The 22164-nt window shown below is 36.4% G+C and overlaps 1 protein-coding gene across 1 annotated transcript; it reads right to left on the bottom strand.

The window, feature by feature from the left end:
* Positions 1-18182: 18182 nt before the first annotated feature.
* Positions 18183-20037, bottom strand: LOC145118497 (Chaperone DnaJ-domain superfamily protein). The gene is made up of 5 exons (XM_079054200.1): positions 19558-20037; positions 19183-19257; positions 18860-18999; positions 18605-18742; positions 18183-18535 (listed from the first exon to the last, which is right to left on the bottom strand). Exons 1-5 carry the CDS (start codon positions 19859-19861, stop codon positions 18320-18322), a joined length of 873 nt encoding a protein of 290 aa, XP_078910326.1. The 5' UTR covers positions 19862-20037; the 3' UTR covers positions 18183-18319.
* Between the last annotated feature and the right edge of the window lie 2127 nt (positions 20038-22164).

The following is a 22164-nucleotide window of genomic DNA, read 5'->3' on the forward strand; positions in this document are numbered from 1 at the left end:
TACGCAGCCCAGTCCCAAAACTCCATTAAGAGCTTATTACATTAAGTTCTTACATTCAAAACTCAGATCCAAGCCCAAAATGATGTCCTAAGTCATAAAGTTTCCATCTTTATGACTTTGCATGGCTATAAAGTGCTTAATTTCCAAAACCCTAAGTTCTTAACCCAAGAAGACATCACAAATCTTGCATGAAAGGGATAGAAGGGCCAATATCACATTTTTATAGTTCATAATAACTTTATAATGGATAAAGTTTCCAAATTTATCCATTAGAATGGTCCCAACAAATAAGATTTAGTCTTTAAGTCTCAAAGGGACCCAAAAGTTCATCTTTTTCAACTTAATCAATTAAGTACAAGTCTCCAACTTTCAGATCTAAATCAAAATGATGTTTAGATGGATAAAGTTTCCAACTTTATCCATACAAGGTCACAAACTTTCAAGATCTAAACTTTGTGCACTAAAATGACCAAAAGCTCATAACATCCAAAACTAGTTAGATCTAACAAATGCATCATCAAGATTCAAACTGTATACCTCTATAAGATAGATCAAGGCGAACAAAGTCTAGATCTATAAGCTCCAATGCAACCAACACTTCTCCAAGAAGTTCCTTCTTCTCTAAGGTGCACCATGCATACTCCAAAGCACTCAAAAACACCTTCTTTTAGCACACAAGGCTCAACTAGGGTTAGGGTTTCATGGAAGGGGTGTTGGAGGGGTGGATGTTGAGAATGTAGTGGGTTTGGGGGAGTTAAGGAGCTTAAATAGGGCTCAAACCATGAAAATAGGGTTTGGGCACTGATTGTGTACACCCAGCGTACTTCTGCTATGCCCAGCATACTTAGGGTGCCTCAGTACGCCCAGCGTACTCAGCATAACCCAAAACTAACCAAACTTCAAACGAGCATAACTTATTCGTTCTAACTCCGATTTTGACGTTCCTTATATCCATAAAACTTTCTGAACAAAAATCCAAAATTCATAAAAGCCCGAACTGACACTTTACCGACATACCCCTTCGCGCAAAACACAGATCGAACTCCCGTATCATCCAAATTACATTACCCACACCCAAATGGATCTAAATCTCTTTTCCTCGAAGGCCCTAATCCTAATGATACTCGGTCTTCGGGTCACCACCCCCACATAGGAAACGATTTGGAACAGGATGTTACAGTTCACATACGAAAACATATCTAAATTAATAAGTTAACTATAATATGTTAAAAAATTAAAATCATAATTTCAAAAATAGAAGTAAATATGATATTTTAATATTGTAGATTAGTTAATTTATTATTAGAATTTAGTTTTTGCATTAATTTAACATTATTAACCAACTTATAATAATTATTATAAAGAAATTGAAAAGTCATGCAAGTTTCAAATGCATGTAGTGCAAGTAAAAATGTCTCTTATATATATATATATATATATATATATATATATATATATATATATATATATATATATATATATATTAGGCGAATGCCTGCGCGTTGCGCAGAATAACCTATATAGTTGAAGTCTTTACAAATATATGTTTTTTTGAACATGACAATAACGTTGTTGTTAAATTTGATATAATAATTTGTATACTAAATTGATATAATATATTGATTATTTTGAATTATATGATAATATATACATCTGTTATAACTGCATAATCTCAATCGTTTGAATGACTTCTACCCGCGAGTTATACATGAATAAAATTAAATATAATATATGGTTTGATGTTATTTATAGTTGTTTTTATTTTTAATTAATTTTTTAAAATTTATTTGCTTAATGTATTAATTTCTATCATTATAATTATTTAAAACATCAAACACTCTTTTTTAATTTTAAAGGTAACAATATAATCATTTATATAGTGTTATTTTTAACTATTATTATTGTAAGTTATTTTAAACTACTTATTTGAAAACTTTTAACCATTATAAAAATATCTTTAGGAAATATTTTAGTTAAATTGAGATTACAATTTAGTTTTTGCATTTATCACTACAATTTATCACTTTTAACTATTTATAAAATATTATTTGGTTTTTAAGTGGAACGAAAATTTATATTTAAGTTGACACTGTAATGTATTTAAATTAAAATTTTAAGTATTTTGTTCAAACTGTTCAAAAGTTGTAGCTTTAAACTGATAATGGTTTACATACAACAATATTTTAAATCTAATAAATTAATTATAATATGTTAAAAGTTAAAGACATAACTTTATAAATAGAAGTAAATATATTATTTAAAATTAAATTTTAATTTATTTATGATTACACTTTAGGTTTGATATTTATTTAACCTTATTAACCAACTTATAATCATTATTAAAAAGACACTACAATTTATCACTTTAACTATTTATAAAATATTTTTTGGGTTGTTTAAGTTAAACTAAAATTTATATTTAAGTTGACCTTGTAATTCTATATTTAAATTAATAATTTAAGTATTTTATACAATTTGCTTAAATTTTGTATCTTTAAAATGATAATAGTTTACATCCAACAATATATTAAAACTAATAAATTAAGTATAATATGTTAAAAGTTAAAAAAATGTAACTTTATAAGTAGAAGTAAAGATATTATTTTAATATTGAAATTTAGTTTATATATGATTACGCTTTAGATTTGATATTTATTTAACCTTATTAACCAACTTATAATTATTATTTGAAAGAAATTGAAAAGTCATGGGAGTTTCAAATGAATGTGGTAAAAGGAAAAATGTTTCCTTTATAAGTATACTAGGTGAATGCTCGCGCGTTGCACAGAAACACATATATAGTTGAAATCTTTACAAATATATATTTTTTTAAATATTACAATAACGTTGTTAAATTTGATATAATAATTCGTATACTAAATTGATATAATATATTGATTATTTTGAATTATATGATAATATATAATATATTGATTATTTTTTAAATATAACAATTACGCTGTGGGCATGCGTTTTAGACTTCGGTGGTAGCTGGGATATCTATCTTCCATTAGCTGAGTTCTCCTACAACAATAATTACCACGTGAGTATCGATCGTCCTCCCTTCGAGATGTTATATGGGAGGAAGTGCAGGACTCCGGTTTGCTAGGGTGAGGTTGGGCAGAGAGTCATGGGGAGTACCGAAGTGGTACTCAAGAATACGGAGAGGATCCAGCAGGTCGGGAGCAGGCTTCAAACTGCTCAGAGTCGGCAGAAAAGTTATGCCGACAAGCGTCTTTCGGACCTGGAATTCCAGGTCGGGGATATGGTTATCCTGAAGGTGTCACCTTGGAAAGGTGTCATCCGTTTTAGGAAGCGGGGCAAGTTGGGCCCCAGGTACATCGGTCCTTTCAAGGTTGCAGCCTGGGTGGGCAAGGTGGCGTATAGGTTGGATCTGCTAGCCGAGCTTAGCCAGATTCATAGTACCTTTCACGTCTCCCAGCTGCGGACGTGTCTGGTAGACGACTCTGCAATGGTACCTTTGGAGGATATTCAGGTAGATAACAGCCTAAACTACATTGAGCGACCAATAGCTATCCTCGATAGGAAGTCGAAGGATCTGAGGAAGAAGAGGGTCGAGCTGGTGAAGGTGCAATGGCAGCACCGTAAGGGCTCAGAGTGGACTTGGGAGCCGTAGGATGAGATGCGGGAGCACTACCCTGAGCTTTTTCCAGATGCAACAACAGGCTTCGAGGACGAAGTCTAAAATAAGTGGGGGATATTTGTAACGCCCGATTCCCGGTACGTATTAAATTTGATTAATTGTATGTTTTTGATGGGTTTTGAGCATTCTAACACTTCCTAAGTGTACATGCAACCCTAATAACCTTGGATCTATGTTTGTCTAATTATCATGCAAAGTTGAATTCCAAGGTTATATTCCTATCTAGCATACATGGGGAACAAATTTTAACTTGCATGAAAGATAGAATAACTTACCTTGTTGTTGCTTATGATCCTTGAAACCTTGTGAGCCTAGCACCCCAAGTGTGATGCCTCAAATGCTTCACACAACACCAAATGCTTTTGGAATGACTTTAGAGAGAATACACACTTCTAAAATCGGCCTAGCCCTCTTGTTTCTTATGTGTTGCTTCACACAACACCAAATGCTTTTGGAATGACTTTAGAGAGAATAGGTTTCTTATATAGTGTTGACACATCTAGGGTTACACCATGTAAACCCTAATGTGTCATGACTCTTCATTTCCATGACCCATGGGTTTGTAACTCCCATGGAGCATCCTATGGGTGGAACCCAACTTGATAATCCATGGAGCCTCTTAGCCCACTATATAAGATATGGAAGATTTACATAATCTACCCATATATTTAATTAGTTATCTTTTGATCACTTAATTAATTCTAAATTAATTCTTGATCAAACTAATTAAATAATATTATTAATATATTAGAACTTATAATATATTAATAAACCATAAGTGTTATTTCTCTCATTTTAGTTTATCCAATTGCATGGTGCCATGCAACCCAAATGGACCATGCCGGGTCGGGTCAAGTACATACCAGAAATAGTTATGGACTTAGACACCTTATCCAACAGTCTCCCACTTGGATAAGTCTAATAACTATAACTGCAATACTTCAGGAACCGATCGGCAATCGTAGCTCTTTCAAGGTCTCTCGGAACTGAGAAGATGATGATACGCCATTTAAGATAAGTGATCATATAATCCTCTGTTCTAGATATCAGCCGGACAAATACATGGAACAATATCTTACTTATTGTCCAGCAGTTTGTTTCCCGATTTCCGATTTGTTTGACAAAGAACTTAATTGAACACATCAACTTAGTTCTGACTGGGCCCGGTACATAGGTCAAAACAAAATCATCGAGGGTCCCAGATATCAGCTTCTAATCCAAGAAGGAACAGATAAACTTCGACTCATATGTTTGTTCTACCACTCATTGAATTATACACAAAAGCACGTTTTATAACATCGAGTTACCAATGCGTTAACGTACAATCAATGCATAACCAACTCATAAGTAACAAATCATATCTCTAGGTTTGAAGACTTATATGATATTACCGTCTCACGATCACTCGAGATAAATTCCATGAAGTGATTCCAGTGAGCGTGGGTTGAGTCTAATGCTCAGAACTTATGAGCACGCATGAGTGTTGTAGCCATGTCCAACAACTTAGACCTCTGCAACCAATCATGACAGTCTTGATTCATACCTACTTCCGACATATGACCGACTGTGGAGGTTTGAATAATATGATATACCAAACATAATTATTCTGGAAGTCAAAACATGCAAAAGAAATATAGTAAACGATCGACAAGAGATAGCAACACTTTACTCATAAATAAAACACCTTTTATTCATCATCTAATGTCAATTACACTTTACAAATTTCAAGGTTATCTAACTACTAAATCTAATATCATCCTTCAGCCCTATGCTCCGAGCATGCTGGAGATGCTTAACCCGAGTCAGTCCCTTCGTGAGGGGATCTGTTGGATTCTCATCCGATGATACCCTCTTTGCCACGAGGAGTCCTTCTTCTATTCGATGTCTGATGAAATGGTATTTTCTGTCGATGTGTCTGGATCTCCCGTGATCCCTTGGTTCCTTGGCTAAGGCAACTGCACTTTCACTATCACAGAAAATTTCCATTGGCTCTTTAATAGCTGGTACAACTCCAAGGTCTCCAATGAAGTTCTTCAGCCATATCGCCTCCTTTGCTGCCTCGCTAGCTGTTATATACTCTGATTCGCAAGTTGAATCAGCCACTGTCTCTTGCTTGGAACTCTTCCAAGAAATTGCTCCTCCATTTAAGGTAAAGACCCAGCCTGACTGAGAGCGGAAATTATCCCTATCAGTCTGAAAGCTAGCATCACTATACCCTACAACTCTCAAGTCTTCACTCCCACCGAGGGTAAGGACCCAGTCCTTAGTCCTCCGTAGGTACTTGAGGATATTCTTTACCGCAGTCCAGTGTGCCTTGCCAGGGTTCCCCTGATACCTGCTAACCATGATCAAAGCAAAGGCTACATCAGGTCGAGTACACGTGATAGCATACATGATCGATCCTACAGCCGAAGCATAAGGTATTCGACTCATTTCTGCTATCTCAGCCTCAGTACTAGGGCTTTGTGTCTTACTCAATCTGGCATTACTCTGGATGGGTAACTCTCCTTTCTTGGAGTCTTGCATGCCGAATCTCTTCAACACCTTATCCAAGTAAGTACTCTGACTAAGTCCAATTAGTCTTTTACTCAGGTCTCTCAAGATCCTTATCCCTAGAATATAGGCAGCTTCTCCTAGGTCCTTCATAGAGAAACACTTCCCAAGCCAGGACTTAACTTCCTGCAGAGTTGGGATGTCATTTCCTATGAGTAGTATGTCATCCACATACAATACCAAAAAGCTAACTATACTCCCACTAGCCTTGACATATACACAAGATTCATCTTCACTCCTAGAAAAGCCAAATTCCTTGACTTTCTCATCAAAGCAAAGATTCCATCTGCGAGGTGCTTGCTTTAACCCATAAATGGATTTCTCAAGCTTACACACTCTATTAGGGTACTCTGTGTTGACAAAACCCTCTGGTTGACTCATGTAAACATCCTCAGCCAACTTTCCATTAAGGAAAGCGGTTTTGACATCTATTTGCCATATTTCATAGTCATGAAATGCGGCTATGGCTAACAGAACCCTAATAGACTTAATCTTGGCCACTGGAGAAAAGGTCTCATCATAATCAACTCCCGGAGTTTGTGAGAAACCCTTTGCAACCAGTCGTGCCTTATAAGTGTGTACATTACCATCCATGTCAGTCTTCTTCTTGAAGATCCATTTGCACCCTATAGTCTTACGACCTGGTACATTCTCAACCAAGTTCCAAACTTGATTGTCATACATGGACTGTATCTCGCTGTCCATTGCCTATTTCCACTTGGCTGACTCAGGGCCTGCCATGGCTTCCGCGTAACTGTTAGGTTCATCCAGACCTATCAGTGTCTCATCACTGATAAGTGTATCACCTTCCGCAGTAATATGGAATCCATAGTAATGCTCAGGTGCATTCCTAACCCTTGTGGAACGCCTCAGAGGTACAGACTTGTCAATTGGCTCAACAGAAGTTTCCTCCTCAAGTTGAGTGCTAGGGTTTGAAGTTCCTTCACCACTTGACTCTTGAATTTCTTCAAGGTCAACTTGCCTCCCACTGTCTCCTTGGCTTATGAACTCTCTCTCTCTCGAAAGAAAGCCCTCCTAGCTACAAAGACCACATTCTCACTAGGTCTGTAGAAGAGGTAACCAAAGGATTTATGTGGGTAGCCGATGAAAATACACCTCTCACTTCGAGGTTCGAGCTTATCATGAGTCTCGCGTCTCACGAAAGCCTCGCAACCCCAAATCTTAATGTGGTCTAGTTTGGGTACTTTACCAGTCCACATCTCATGAGGAGTTTTGGCAACTTTCTTTGTGGGAACTAGATTAAGGATATGGGCGGCAGTCTCTAAGGCATACCCCCAAAATGAGATTGGTAGCGAAGCTCGACTCATCATGGAACGAACCATATCCAACAAGGTTCGATTACGCCTCTCAGCTACACCATTCAACTGCGGTGTCCTGGGAGGTGTCAATTGTGAGACAATGTCACATTCCCTAAGATAGTCAAGGAACTCTGAACTAAGATACTCACCACCTCGATTGGATCGAAGCATCTTAATGTTCCTGCCCAATTGATTCTCGACTTCCTGTTTAAACTCTTTAAACCTCTCAAAAGTCTCTGACTTATGCTTGATTAAGTAGACATATCCATATCTACTGTAATCATCAGTAAAAGTCAAATAATAACGATTAGCATCCCTTGTGGCATGTTTGAAGGGCCCACACACATCCGTGTGTATAAGATCCAACAAACCTTCACCCCTCTCACAAGAACCTGTGAAGGGTGACTTTGTCATTTTTCCAAGTAAGCATGATTCGCAACTATCATCTGACTTTAGGTCAAATGACTCCAATACTCCATCCTTTTGGAGTTGGCCTATGCGTTTCTTGCTTATATGTCCAAGACGACAATGCCATAATGATGTTGTATCCAAGTTATTATCATTAACAGAATCAATACACAATACATTATTTCCTAAGTTATCAACCACAGATGCAGTTTCATACACACCATCACAAGGTAATGCTTTAAAATAAAGAACATTATTAAAGAAAGCATTAATCGAACCAACTTCATTATCAAATGAAAAGGTGAAACCTTGTTTATACAATGCATGAAAGGAAATAATATTTCTTGCCATTTCTGGCGAATAACAACATTTATTCAAATCTAAACTAAACCCACTACTTAGCGATAAAGTATAAACTCCAATCTTGGTGACAGGTAAAGCTTTCCTATTCCCCATGATTAAGTTTATTCTTCCATACTCCACATTCTCACTTCTTCTTAGTCCCTGCAAATCAGAACAGATATGAATACCACAACCGGTATCAAGGACCCAAGAGTTAGAATGGGGTGAGTTATTAGATAAGATAGTGTAAATACCTGTATGGTTGGGTTTAACTTTCCCATCCTTCACATCTTGCTGGTACTTTGGGCAGTTCCGCTTCCAATGTGACTTTTCATGGCAATAGAAGCATTCAGCCTCTTTAGGGTCAGAAGAAGGAATGACAAAACCTTTCTTGGTTCCACTTGAAGAAGAGCCATCAAGGGTCCTAGCCTTGGTACCCTTCGAAGAGCTCTTCCTCTTCTTCCCTCTACCTTTCCCGATTGCCAAAACCGGGGCGGAGTTTAGAGTAGGAATGTTAACAACTGACTTACCCTTAAGACCTGTTTCTGTGGTCTTGAGGAGTCCCTGAAGTTTGCTGAGTGTGACCTCTTCCTTATTCATGTGATATGTCATGCGGAATTGATCATAGCACGATGGTAAGGAGTGCAAAATGATATCTATTGCAAGCTCCTCAGGGAAGTTCACATTAAGCTTCATTAACTGATCCACATACCTTTGCATTTTCTGCATGTGGCTCGTGACGGATTCCCCGTGCTTCATCATGGTTGTTATGATAGAGCATATGATTTCATACCTCTCTTGTCGTGCACTTTGATGGTATCTTTCCATCAGATCTTGGTGCATTTCAAAAAGGTAGAAGTCCTCATAGGACTTTTGGAGTTCCGCTGTCATGGTGGCCAACATGATGCATGCCACTTTTGTAGCATCCCTTTCATGTGCCCGGAAGTCAGCGATCTCCTGGGGAGTTGCAGTAGTCTCATCAATCTCCTTAAGCTCCTTGTCAAGGACATATTCTTTGTCCTCGTAGCGGGTAATCATCCTGATGTTTCTGATCCATTCATTGAAGTTGGATCCATCAAAAGTGACTTTCCCACACAAGTTCATAAGGGTAAAGGAGCCATTAGGATTAGAGCCAGAAGCAGCATTGTTTGAAGACATCTGAAAGAAGAGAACAAGATTAGTTTAGATATTAAGAGAGTCCTTAATAAAACACCCAAATGTAATATTAAGGCTAGGATCCAATCACAATATATTATAACTTAGAAGAGGTATGTCGTAATCCAAGCTATAACATATTTGAAAGGTAGGTGAATGACGATTCACCAATTTCCACCATGAAAAACGAAATATAAATATTAGGTTTTTAATTGGTTCTTAGAAATTCCTAGATTCTTTTGAGATTCAATGAACTTTTCAAAGGCATGTTTCAATCTCGAGTGTGCCCTCCAAGTTTTGTGACTGGGATACCGAGGATCACAAAACGAGGTGTGAAGTAACCATGCAAATCACTTGGTACCCTCAAGGTTTATCACTCAATCGATGTGCCGGTAAACCACACACGCTCCACCGATGCTATGGTAAACCTTAAGTCACCCTTCACCTACCTTGTTAAGTCCAAGTTAGTGTGCCGGTTAACCACACACGCTCCACCAACGACTTAAACAAAGTGTAAAGTGTAATTTCATGGATTAGCACCTTATTCACATTTTCCTAACGTAACTAATATTGGGAATTTAATAAAAGCATTTAGTTACTTTATAATATTCATCATACTTTTAATGAGAATTTATAAGTCCTTGTCTTACCCGTTCGGCTAACGACCCTCCACCGATCAAGGAAGCGGTGGGTGAGAGTGGACACCCATTAAGTTGCCATTTTATAGGCAACAACCTTATACCCCCCTTATAGACCGGCTTCGTGAATGAGGCGTACTAGCGGTAAGACGACTTGACGTTATACATATATATATATATATATATATATATATATATATATATATATATATATATATATATATATATATATATATATATATATATATATATAAGTAACTTATAATATTATAAAGTATAAGGGTTGAATTTTAACTTTTAAAATTCTAAGGGTTGGAACTAAAGTTTTAATCAAGACTTTACATGTTCCAAAACTTGAGGGCAAGTTTTGTAAACTTCCAAAACTTTTCATTTCTTATAACTTATGAATTAATTGAGTAATAAAAATGAAGACTCTTCATTTTTATAACTCTTGTGTTCTTTTAATGGCTTTAATAAAAGTGAGACTTTTGGTTTTCCATAACTTGAGGACAAGTTATGGACTCCATTAAAACACATTATGATCATGAATTAAACTACCATGAAGGTTACAAACAATTCCTATGATCATCTAATCTTCATAAGTTCAAGATCATGAATATGAACACTTTCAAGAATCAAAAATTACACTTAAAAAAAACTTGTAATTTTAATAATTGCCATTGTAAATGGATTAGCATAAACATTACACCATCTAAAACAAGCTTTAAAACATCAAAACAGTTTAGGGTAATGTTTCTAGTCCATTTCCAGCAACAAATGTGCAAACTTTCATACGAGCAGAAAACAAAAAAATGATTTTTTTTCCAAGCTGTTTGCACACAAAAAAAAAACAACAAACGAACCAGGCTCTGATACCACTAATGGGTTTTGAGCATTCTAACACTTCCTAAGTGTACATGCAACCCTAATAACCTTGGATCTATGTTTGTCTAATTATCATGCAAAGTTGAATTCCAAGGTTATATTCCTATCTAGCATACATGGGGAACAAATTTTAACTTGCATGAAAGATAGAATAACTTACCTTGTTGTTGCTTATGATCCTTGAAACCTTGTGAGCCTAGCACCCCAAGTGTGATGCCTCAAATGCTTCACACAACACCAAATGCTTTTGGAATGACTTTAGAGAGAATACACACTTCTAAAATCGGCCTAGCCCTCTTGTTTCTTATGTGTTGCTTCACACAACACCAAATGCTTTTGGAATGACTTTAGAGAGAATAGGTTTCTTATATAGTGTTGACACATCTAGGGTTACACCATGTAAACCCTAATGTGTCATGACTCTTCATTTCCATGACCCATGGGTTTGTAACTCCCATGGAGCATCCTATGGGTGGAACCCAACTTGATAATCCATGGAGCCTCTTAGCCCACTATATAAGATATGGAAAATTTACATAATCTACCCATATATTTAATTAGTTATCTTTTGATCACTTAATTAATTCTAAATTAATTCTTGAACAAACTAATTAAATAATATTATTAATATATTAGAACTTATAATATATTAATAAACCATAAGTGTTATTTCTCTCATTTTAGTTTATCCAATTGCATGGTGCCATGCAACCCAAATTGACCATGCCGGGTCGGGTCAAGTACATACCAGAAATAGTTATGGACTTAGACACCTTATCCAACAGTTTTTACACTGGGACTCGACGAGTTGGAGGGCCAACTCGTCAAGTAGACAAGACTTTGGACGCGGGTTTTAAGTAACCTACTCGACGAGTCGGGAGCCCGACTCGGCGAGTAGGACTGTCTGGATGAAACCCTAATATTTAGGGTTTGCACCCTATTTAAACGCCTTAACTTGTCCCAACCCAGCCTCCATCGTCCCTCCCAGTCCAGAAAAGCCCTAACTCGAAACCTTAATCATTTATTGAGTGTTCTTGAGCTTTTTGGTGCCATTTGTGTGTGTTTGAAGTTGGAGAAGGAGAAGGAAGCTTGAGAGATCAAGAGGAAGCAAGAAGATCCAGAGGTTTTGACACATTGCAAGCTCATTTGAGGTATAAAGCTAAAACCTTGACCATTTATCTCTTAGATCCCTAGTTAGGGTTCATTTCTACCTTTTCTAAGCCTTAGAAGTGCCATATTTGGGATTTTGTGATTATAAAGGGATATGACTTAAGATCTGGAACCATTAGGGGTTCCCATGGCATAAAGGTGCCAACTTTATGGCCATGGGTAGGGGTGTCGAACGGGTAAAATTTTCGGGTTTCGGGTAGAACGGGTCGGGTAGAACGGGTATTTCCTTAAGAAAATAATACCCGATACCCAACCTATATTATAATTCGGGTTTTCGGGTTTCGGGTATTCAGGTTTGAGGTCGGGTCGGGTAATTATCGGGTATACCCGAAAATTTCTTAAATGACATTTATTGATAAATTTTTTTTATTATTTTTTTTATTTTTACATGTTGGTTGGTTTAATAAAGAATCGGGTAGGAAAATACTTCATATAATTAACAAGTACATATATAATAAAAATACAAATCATTATAATATGTTATGTACTTTTTTAATTCCATTCCGTGCGATAGTGAGAAACTGAGAATTGTGATGACGGTTTAGGACTTCAGCTTCAGCGTCGTATTCCCTTTGCAAGTTTGCGTCGACTGTCGAGCCGTCGTTCATAAGAAGGAAACGAAGGGTTTTGTTTTATTTGAAGTATGCGTACGTGACTGCATTGTATATTTGGTATTATTTAAAAAACGAATTCGGGTATACCCGAAAATAAATATTCATACCTAAAACCCGACCTATATTATTATCGGGTTAACCTATTACCCGAATGTTCATACCCGTTATCCGTTCTACCCGACCCATTCTACCCGAATTCAGAACGGGTCGTGTGGGTAGAACGGGTTTCGGGGTTTTTCGACAGGCCTACATGGGAGTCCCATGCATCATATAAACTCCATTTTAGGGCCTTTTGAGCCAAAAACCCCATGCATGAACGTCAAGTTTGTAACTTTACGTGTATTATGGACCCTAGGAGACTAGATCTATGTTTTGGATGTGTTAAACCCGACTGAAATCAACTGTATGGACATGGACCTTGGGGGACTCGGTGAGTCGTGCATGAGACTCGACGAGTCGGGGTATGGCTCCCCAACCCTTTTCTGTTTTGATCGAACTGGTTGAGTCTAGAAGAGGACTCAACAAGTTACATGTGAAACTGGACCTGGAAATCATGGAACTCGGCGAATTCAAGATCAGAACTCGGCGAGTTCAAGGCAAGTCCCAACTGCATGAAGACGAACTCAACGAGTTCATAAGGAACTTGGCGAGTCTATGGCTAAATGTGCCTTCTTGCATGAAGGAGGACTCGACGAGTTCAAAGATGAACTCGACGAGTCAGTTGATATATGTCCTAACTTGGTATTAAGGAGAACTCGACGAGTGAGTGGAAGGCTCGACGAGTAGGGTCGGGGTTTTAGTGCTTTAAGGATTTGGGGACTCGGCGAGTTGTGGTGTCAACTCGGCGATTCGAGTCAACCATACGTTGACTTTGACCTAGAGTTGACTTTGACCAAGGGTTGACCTTGACTTTGGCTTTGACCTAAGTAACCCTTCTAAGGGTTAAGAGTATGTAATGGTGAATTAAGGAAGGGTGTTATGTGTAGGAGTTGAGAGGAGTTGATCCCGACATCGAGGACAATTCAGACTGCACGATATTGAGGTGAGTTACCTTCCAATAGAAGTGGGTATACGGCCACAATGCCGACCCACTAGTAGGGATTGTATGTTGAGTAGTTGTCTTTGTGATAATTACTTGGGTTTTCTGCTATCTGATGTGTTTTACATGCTAGTATAATATGATGTTATGTGATAGTGGTAGTAAGGGGAATAGTCCCCGGTCACCGGTCGATAGGGCCAAAGGGGTAGTATAGTACCCAGCTATGCTAGACAATATGATTATGATATGTTATTATGAGGTAGTGGTAGGGGTGAAATAGTCCCCCGTAATCGGGAAGATAACCGGAGGGGTAGGTCGGACACCCCGGTATGTTTGACAGGGGTAGGTTAGGCACCCCGGTATGCCTAGCAGGGTAGGTCGGGCACCCAGATATGCCTGACAGTATGTGTATAGTATGGTATGTGGCATGATGGGGGAACTCACTAAGCTTCGTGCTTACAGTTTTCAGTTTTGTTTCAGGTACAACGAAGGGGAAGGAGCCGACACAGTAGCAGCGCATCACAAACACACAATTTTCCGCATATGGGATTTATGGGATTTGTACTCTGACATTATTATTATTCTATGACATGTTTTATGACATTTGAATTTATATGTGGCGACTGCTTTTCTCTTATCTCTTCCCCCCGTACCTCGTCCCCCCCCCCCCAACCTCCACTTTTACATCCCAAAATTTCAAGAAACAAACAAACAAACAAAAAACTAAAAAAACTAAATAAGAAATCAACAATGTTTTATTTTATTGAAAAAATTACATAAAATAGCTAATCTTATGAATAAGAATAAATAAAATATATTAAAATTTCTTTTTCGCTCTTGATTCCCCCCGCCCCCCACCCCTACCCCCACCCCATTTTAATCTAAGCTCTAAGAAACTGGTGATCTAAATAGCACTCCCCACTCCCTCGATTAAGAAACGATAACCTAAACCATGTACGGGTAACATCCCTTCTTCATCGCCGACACTATCATACCATGTCGCCTCCTATCGCTCTGCGTCATCGTCATCATGCATCGCCACATCTTTGATCTATGTTAACACCACTATCGACTATCTCTTCCTCAACATGTACTTGACATCTCTATCATAGATCATCTTCTTATTCAAACTCTTGCATATTGAGTTATGTTTCCATCTTCTTCTTGTAGTTTTCTGTTTCTATTCCTTATGTATTTGTATTTCATTATTCTGCTCTATAACATATTAATATGGTGACCGAGTTAAGAAAATATTTTGTTGTGAAATCAGAAAATGATCACTTGAAGTATCACAATTAATTCATTTTAACCCCAAATAGTTTGAAAATCATAATCACAATCATTTGTATCCAAACAATAGTTATTTCATTTTGACCCTAAATAGAAACTCACATAAGTCACCAATATGTTTTGACTAATATATAGCTACATCTCTAGCTAAGATTTATGCTCCCCTTCCTCTCGTCCCTAAGTTTATCACCTAAAATGCATGCTAATATAATACATATAAACATGAAGCTTAGTAAGTATAAATATCTCAACACAATAAAGTCCATAATAAACTTCACTGGTGAAGTTGAAATGTAAAAATAAATGATGTAAGCTTAGTACATATCCATAAATATGTATTTTTGACTGCGGCATAGTTGTCGTCAGCTCGTGTCGTAAGGTGTTGGGTTAAGTCTCTCAATTATTCCTGGGATGGGAGGGAGCAGGTCTTGCTTCTTATTTGTTATGACTCCTAAACTAAAGGTCTTAATGATATCTAAAGTGTGCAATGAGGGATCTTCAACATAGGTTAGGTGTTATTGATGGAACGTGGAAAGCCTATCTTTCTCCATATGGAAGTGTTGCGGGCACATAAAGATATGGGTAGAGGAAGCCTCAAAACGCGAAGGTTGAGCTGGTGTATTTTAAGTTTGAGAGTTAGGGAATTCAATATTGGTATTGAAAGTACGGGATCGTACTGCTGAAATGGGCTATTTGGATAGGAATGAAATAAGTTCTGAGCTAGCGAGTTAGCGCAAGAGCATACTCTTGTTTTCTTCACCGCCTATCTTTAATTTTACAAAAGATTAAACAAAAATGGAGGCCGCAGATCAAACCCTTAGTTCAGTTTCGAGTTTTATAAGTACTCTCGGTTAATCATATCATTCTCTAGACGGGATGGGTGTAGGCATGTTTATTGGAGCATTTAGGAAGAACCAACCTCTTTCTTTTTCATCCTCTTTCTTTTTCATCTAGGCATCCACTTTTCTGTTTTAGTACCATACAAAAGGAAAGGGAGGACATTAAGCAAAAGGTATGCGCAGGCGTAGTAGTTCAAGGCGGACAGGTAATGGTCATATGATGCCAAGGAAATCATGGAGATGGGGTACAAAGTGATTCGAGACTCTTTACACGGACGAAAGCGACGGGGATGTGAACTTCTCTTTTGGATGTACCTATCCCTCTATTGATCAAAACTTGTTAGTTGGTGTTGGGAAATCAAGCAAGCTCGAGCCGATGGGGTCACGTACAAGTAGTGACAATGGCAATCTCCTAAATTATAAGAGATGAAGATAAAGTTAGTGTTGCCCCCCCCCCCCCCTTCAGTTAAGGCCAGAAAGAATTATCTTACCTTTATCTCATGTAAATCTTAGAAGTTTACTTTCTTTGAAAACCAATGATAGTCGTTATGTGTCACCACCTCCCACCTATCCTACACATTCGATCAAGGTTCAAACAAAAGGCTTGCTAGGTGATCGAAATCGCTCAGGTCGGCAATGACTCAAATTGGATCATTGATCGATTTCTAGGTTTCGTCGTAAACCTAATTGGTTACTTCCAATTACGTAAATCAATAGTTAAAAGCATCTGTTCCCTAACGAGTCCCATATTCGAGCTAATTTCGATCGTTCTTGCTTTTGTGTTTTCGTAGCTCATGTTGATAATTCCTTAGAATCAGTTTCGGGTGCATAAGGATGTTATGTTCAGCCTGGAATACAATCATGAAGTTGAAAGTACCAGAAACTCCTAGAGGCATACCATTAGAAAAGCTTCCTTGACCAATTGAGTAGATCAAGAGAACAACAGTCACAACTGTAACATGAGTTGGATATGCAACAGCAAGAAGGAAGACAAATAGGATTGAAGCTATAAAGCTATTCGTTCATGAATGCTCAATGTAATGCAACACATGATTTGCTCAATATCATAGTGTAACTCGCACTAGACTCCTCTCATGACACAACCTAAGATCCTGACCGGTATGTTTTTACTCAAGAATAATGTATATATGGACCTACTCAAGAAATAAATTGATATATAATCTACAATAAACCTTTTCTATATAACCCTACTATACGCTCTACTTAAGAATCTATGTGTATGATCCTACTCTAGAAACCATATAATATATGCTCTATTCAACAAATTCTTGTGTATACAATAGCCCTACTTAAGAAACTATATACAATTGACTTACCTCATTTGCACTGTATGACGATATCATGCGAATGTACCCATGTTACTCACCTTTATTGAAGACTTGGATATCTAAAATCTTCCTCTTATTGTACACTTAAATACATACACAAGGATTCCTCATTGGCAATATATATATATATATATATATATATATATATATATATATATATATATACACTAGTTTATAACCCATGAAACCACAGGTTATAAAATTAATTAAACTTTTATAATAAAAATTTATAATTATTAATCAATTATTTTAAATAAATCATTTTAATAAATTATTAATTAAGAGATATATCAACTTTTTAAAGTTGTTATAACTTCAAATTTAAAATCATAATTGGAAAATGTAAATTTGAATTTTGAAATGAGTTGCCTAATATATCTACATGACACATGACATGACATAATACTAATAAGGAATTGTATTAGAGTGACACTTGGCAAAAGGAGATTAAAACTATTCATTTATTAGAATAGGAATATATATATATATATATATATATATATATATATATATATATATATATATATATATATATATATATATATATATATATATATATACAACATATGAAAATAATCCACTTATGGTCAAATGCTTTTTTTCATGTAAGGTGAATACATGAGCTCCTCACATGTATAACTAACATTGATTTTTCTTTAATCCATTACAATTCTCTCTTAACATTTTGAATCAAATCCCTATTTCACCTATAAATTACTTATCTCTAGTAATTCAGTGCAATATTATCATTTACAAAATCACAAACTTCAAGCACATTTAAGTTGTTTCCTTCATGTTGAATTTTCTTTTACCTTTCGATCTTTTTTATCATAAACAATCCTAAAAAAGCTTCAATACCATCTCGTCCGGTAGTATTGTCCATGTAACAAATGCAGCATAAATGTATAGAAGCAAAGTTGAAAGAACTTGAAAAAGATACATTATGCTTGTATTGTATCTTGTAAGCCATATATATACAATACAACAACTTACGCTATTAATCAAATATACCCCCCTATTAAGTATTTTTTTTTATCAAATACCGAAAATACCCCTACGATGACGCATCATCTTCATCTGACGCGAGCTCAAGACCCTCGGCTGCTAAAAGTTTACTTATGATGAGTTTTTTCTTCTCTTCATCTGCCTTCTTTCTCATCAAATCCCTCTTCCTCAACACAAGCGTATGCCTTTTCAAAGTATTATTGAAATTCTCCATTGATGCCTTCTTCTCTTTCGCAAGAATTCTTCTTTCCTCATCAGGATCAATCTATAATTCCATATATCATTAATCTATTTTTAAATAATTAATTTATTAAATATGAAATAAAATCAATACCTTTGAACGTGAGAGGCGCCGAACACGGATATTTAACTCTTGTTGTTGTTGTTCTGCCCAAGCAACAATTGCCATGTCACCACGTTGATCAAAAGCCTTCCGCTTTTTCATCAGCCACTCCATCCATGCTTGAGATGCCTGCCACGTCAGCAAGTATCAATGATCGAAATTTAAAATACCAAAATCACAACTTGACAAGGGTATTTACGTCTTTTCCACAAACAAAAGATTGATACTAAAATCATTGATGATTACCTTCATTGGATTGACACGGTTTTCCATATCATATTTTCTTCTTTGATCACTATCTATTAGCAACTCATAGGCTGCTTGAATCTTGATGAATCGAGCTTCAGCAGTTTCTCCTTCCTCAAGAGACCCTCTGCCATCATAAACTACAAACACAAAATCAGATAGACTACTTAAAGGATAGTTACGGAATTTAATTTATTTAAGAAAAAAAAATAAAAATAAATAAATAAGCATGTATATTCATTCATAAGCCAAGAAAAAAAAAAAAAAAAAAAAAAAACCCTATTACCATTTAGAAACTACAAGGAAAGTAAACAAGGACAAACCATCGGGATGATAGAACTTTGCTAAACGTCTGTATGCCAACTTTATTTCATCATCATCAGCATCGCCCTCCAGCTCTGTGTGATTACATTTTTAACACATCAGATATGGGGTAAATTTACTAATATACCCTTATATCATCATCTTGTTATTCATTTGTGCAGATTTGAACATACCAAGAGAGAAAAGTACATTCTCATCTCTTAATTCAATCCTAACTCTTCATGTTTAATCAAGTTTTAGGTGTTTTATAACAATTCAGTTCTAATAATCTTTTAGACTACACAAAAAGCGTAACTGTAAAAGATCTATTACATGAACATGTTTTTTTTTGTAATTTACAGAGTAATAGAAACATTAAAAATGAAAATATATACCAAGAGTATCGTATGGAGATTTCTCGTTAGTCCAATTAGCTGCCCTAACTAGCGTCCTCCGCTGATGATTAGTGAATCCACCCCACAAGGGTTCAATTTTACGACCATCTGATGAATCAATTCCGGTAGAGAAAACTGTTGAACGGGAAGAAGACAATCGAGGGTGTGAGGAATTATTAGGGTTTCGTATCGAATTTGAAACCCTAACAATCGATCGAGGTCGACACCGAGCTCTACTGTAACAACATGTTATCGATGAGTATACCGCATGATGAGGCCTACAAATTCCCCTCAAATTGCTCATTGAGTTTAAACTTTCTTTCGATTCTCAGCAACCCTAGTTCTAATTTCAAGAAATCAATTACGAAAGAATCATCAAAAATTTGGGATTCTGATTTGGGGTTTTCTTCTAAAGATTGAAGATGCGTGAAGGAAATGAAAAGGAAAACCGAAATCTTACAATTTTTCAGTAGAATGTAATGTTTTGGGAGCCACGTTATTTTTTAATATAAAATGCTGGTGTGGTTTTTTTTTTTTTTTTTTTTTCTTTTTGGATGTTTGGGAGCTATTTTTTAAAATTATTTATTAAATTTTTGATTTTTTTATATACACTTGTAAACTATTTCTTAAATATATTTATGTTTAGGGATGAGCATATTAACCGGGAAACCGGCCGGAACCGGTACCAGAACCCGATATTGCTATTTCTTGAGGGTCGGTTCCAACATTGAAGACACGACAAAAACCGGTAGAAACCAGGGTAGAACCGGCGGTCCAGTTCGGTTCCTATTTTCCACCAAGTTCGGTTCTCGGGCCGTTTCCAGCCGGGTCGGTTCCTTTGCTCATCCCTATTTATGTCCACTATGAGACTTTAACCCACAATCTTAAGATGGGGACAACATCTGATATTGCTAAGTTAGAAGCCATTTGGTAATTTATTAGCTTATCAAAAAATTAATTAATTAAAAAAGTGGTTGGTAAACACAAATTTTTTAGGTAAAAATATTTTTTTAAAAGTCAAGAATTGAAGGCTTCTCCAAAAAACCAACAAGCATATTTAAAAACACTCTCAAACACAACCTTAGAATACGAAGTTTAGTATTTAGTATTTTTCGGGTTTTATGAAAAGTTTTTGGGAAATCTCTAGAAAAGTCTTAAATTTTTACCCTAATTTACGAAAAAGTCTCAAACTAAATTTTGTTTGCGAAAAAGCATGAATTACCGGTTAAAATGGCGATTTGATCCCTTTTTCCCGGTTTACCGGTTTCTTTACTTACCTGTTTCATTGAAGTCCCATTATTTTATCCTAATTTACGAATAAGTCTTAAACTAAAATTTAGTGATGATTTGACCATTTTCTCTATGTAACATACATTTTACTGGTTTCATTGCTGACCCGGACGCCTAGTCATTAAATGAGATGATGAGATGGATATGGTGAGTTATATAATGCTATGTTTACCATAAAACTTGATATCCTGATGTATTGTATATTCTTTTGGAACATAAAATGCATCCAACAAAGACTGTAATAATTACATAAACTAGCAACAATTGCGTTATTTTTTACGTATATAAGAAATATCAAATTGTGTATCTAATCTTATGTAACTCAATATATCCATCTCATGAGACATCAACTCATTTTATGCCTTTTTTTCCTGGAAACACACATTTTATTGGTTTCATTGCTGACCTAGATACATAGTCATAAATGAGCCGATGAGATGGATATCAAATTTTACAGTAAATGTAGCATTATATAACCCATGTATCTATCTTATCAGCTAATTTAATGACTAGGTGTCTGAGTCAGCAATGAAACCGATAAAATGTATGTTACATGAACAAAACGGCCAAATCATCACAAAATTTTAGTTTGGGACTTATTCGCAAATTAGGGTAAAATAATGGGACTTTAGTGAAACTGGTAAGTAATGAAACCGGTAAACCGAAAAAAAGGGGTCAAATCGCCATTTTTACCGGTAATTCATGCTTTTTCGTAAACAAATTTTAGTTTGGGATTTTTTCGTAAATTAGGGTAAAATTTTAGGACTTTTTTGGAGATTTCCCAAAGTTTTTTATGGTTTTAATTTCTGTCGTGGTAGGTCCTTCATCTCTCACGCTAGTGTTATCCACCACAACCTTCGTCACCGTCCTAACGAACGCTAGCATCGTCGTCACCACCAACACCTTCAGTCGCCAACTTCAACCTTAACGATGTCATCTCCTTCCTCACCTCTCTCTCTCTCTCTCTAACACAATTAAATTTACTAGCTTCAATTACTTAAATTAACCTTTTGTCTTCCTCCCCTAAGTGGGGGAGGCTAGGATTTCAGCAAATAAAAAGAAAATTTTTCTTGGCAAGACGCTACGGAGGTTTTCTTAGCATGGGTTTGTTGCGTATCTCTCAATGGTTCTAGTTGTGGTGTCGGTTTTGAAAATGGGTGGATGAAAATAGTCGAAAAAGGCAGCGATGGTGGCAGCATGGGGTGGCCATTAAAGGTAGCTTTGGTGGTTGTTTGGGGTTTTGTCTACACACCGAGGGTAGTCCAATGAAGTGACTTTAGCAAAAACAGATGGCTGGAACGGATGTCATGCGATTTC

Source organism: Lactuca virosa, chromosome 6, assembly GCF_052849685.1.
Source record: "Lactuca virosa cultivar CGN04683 chromosome 6, Lactuca_virosa_CGN04683_v6, whole genome shotgun sequence".
Classification (NCBI taxonomy): domain Eukaryota; kingdom Viridiplantae; phylum Streptophyta; class Magnoliopsida; order Asterales; family Asteraceae; genus Lactuca; species Lactuca virosa.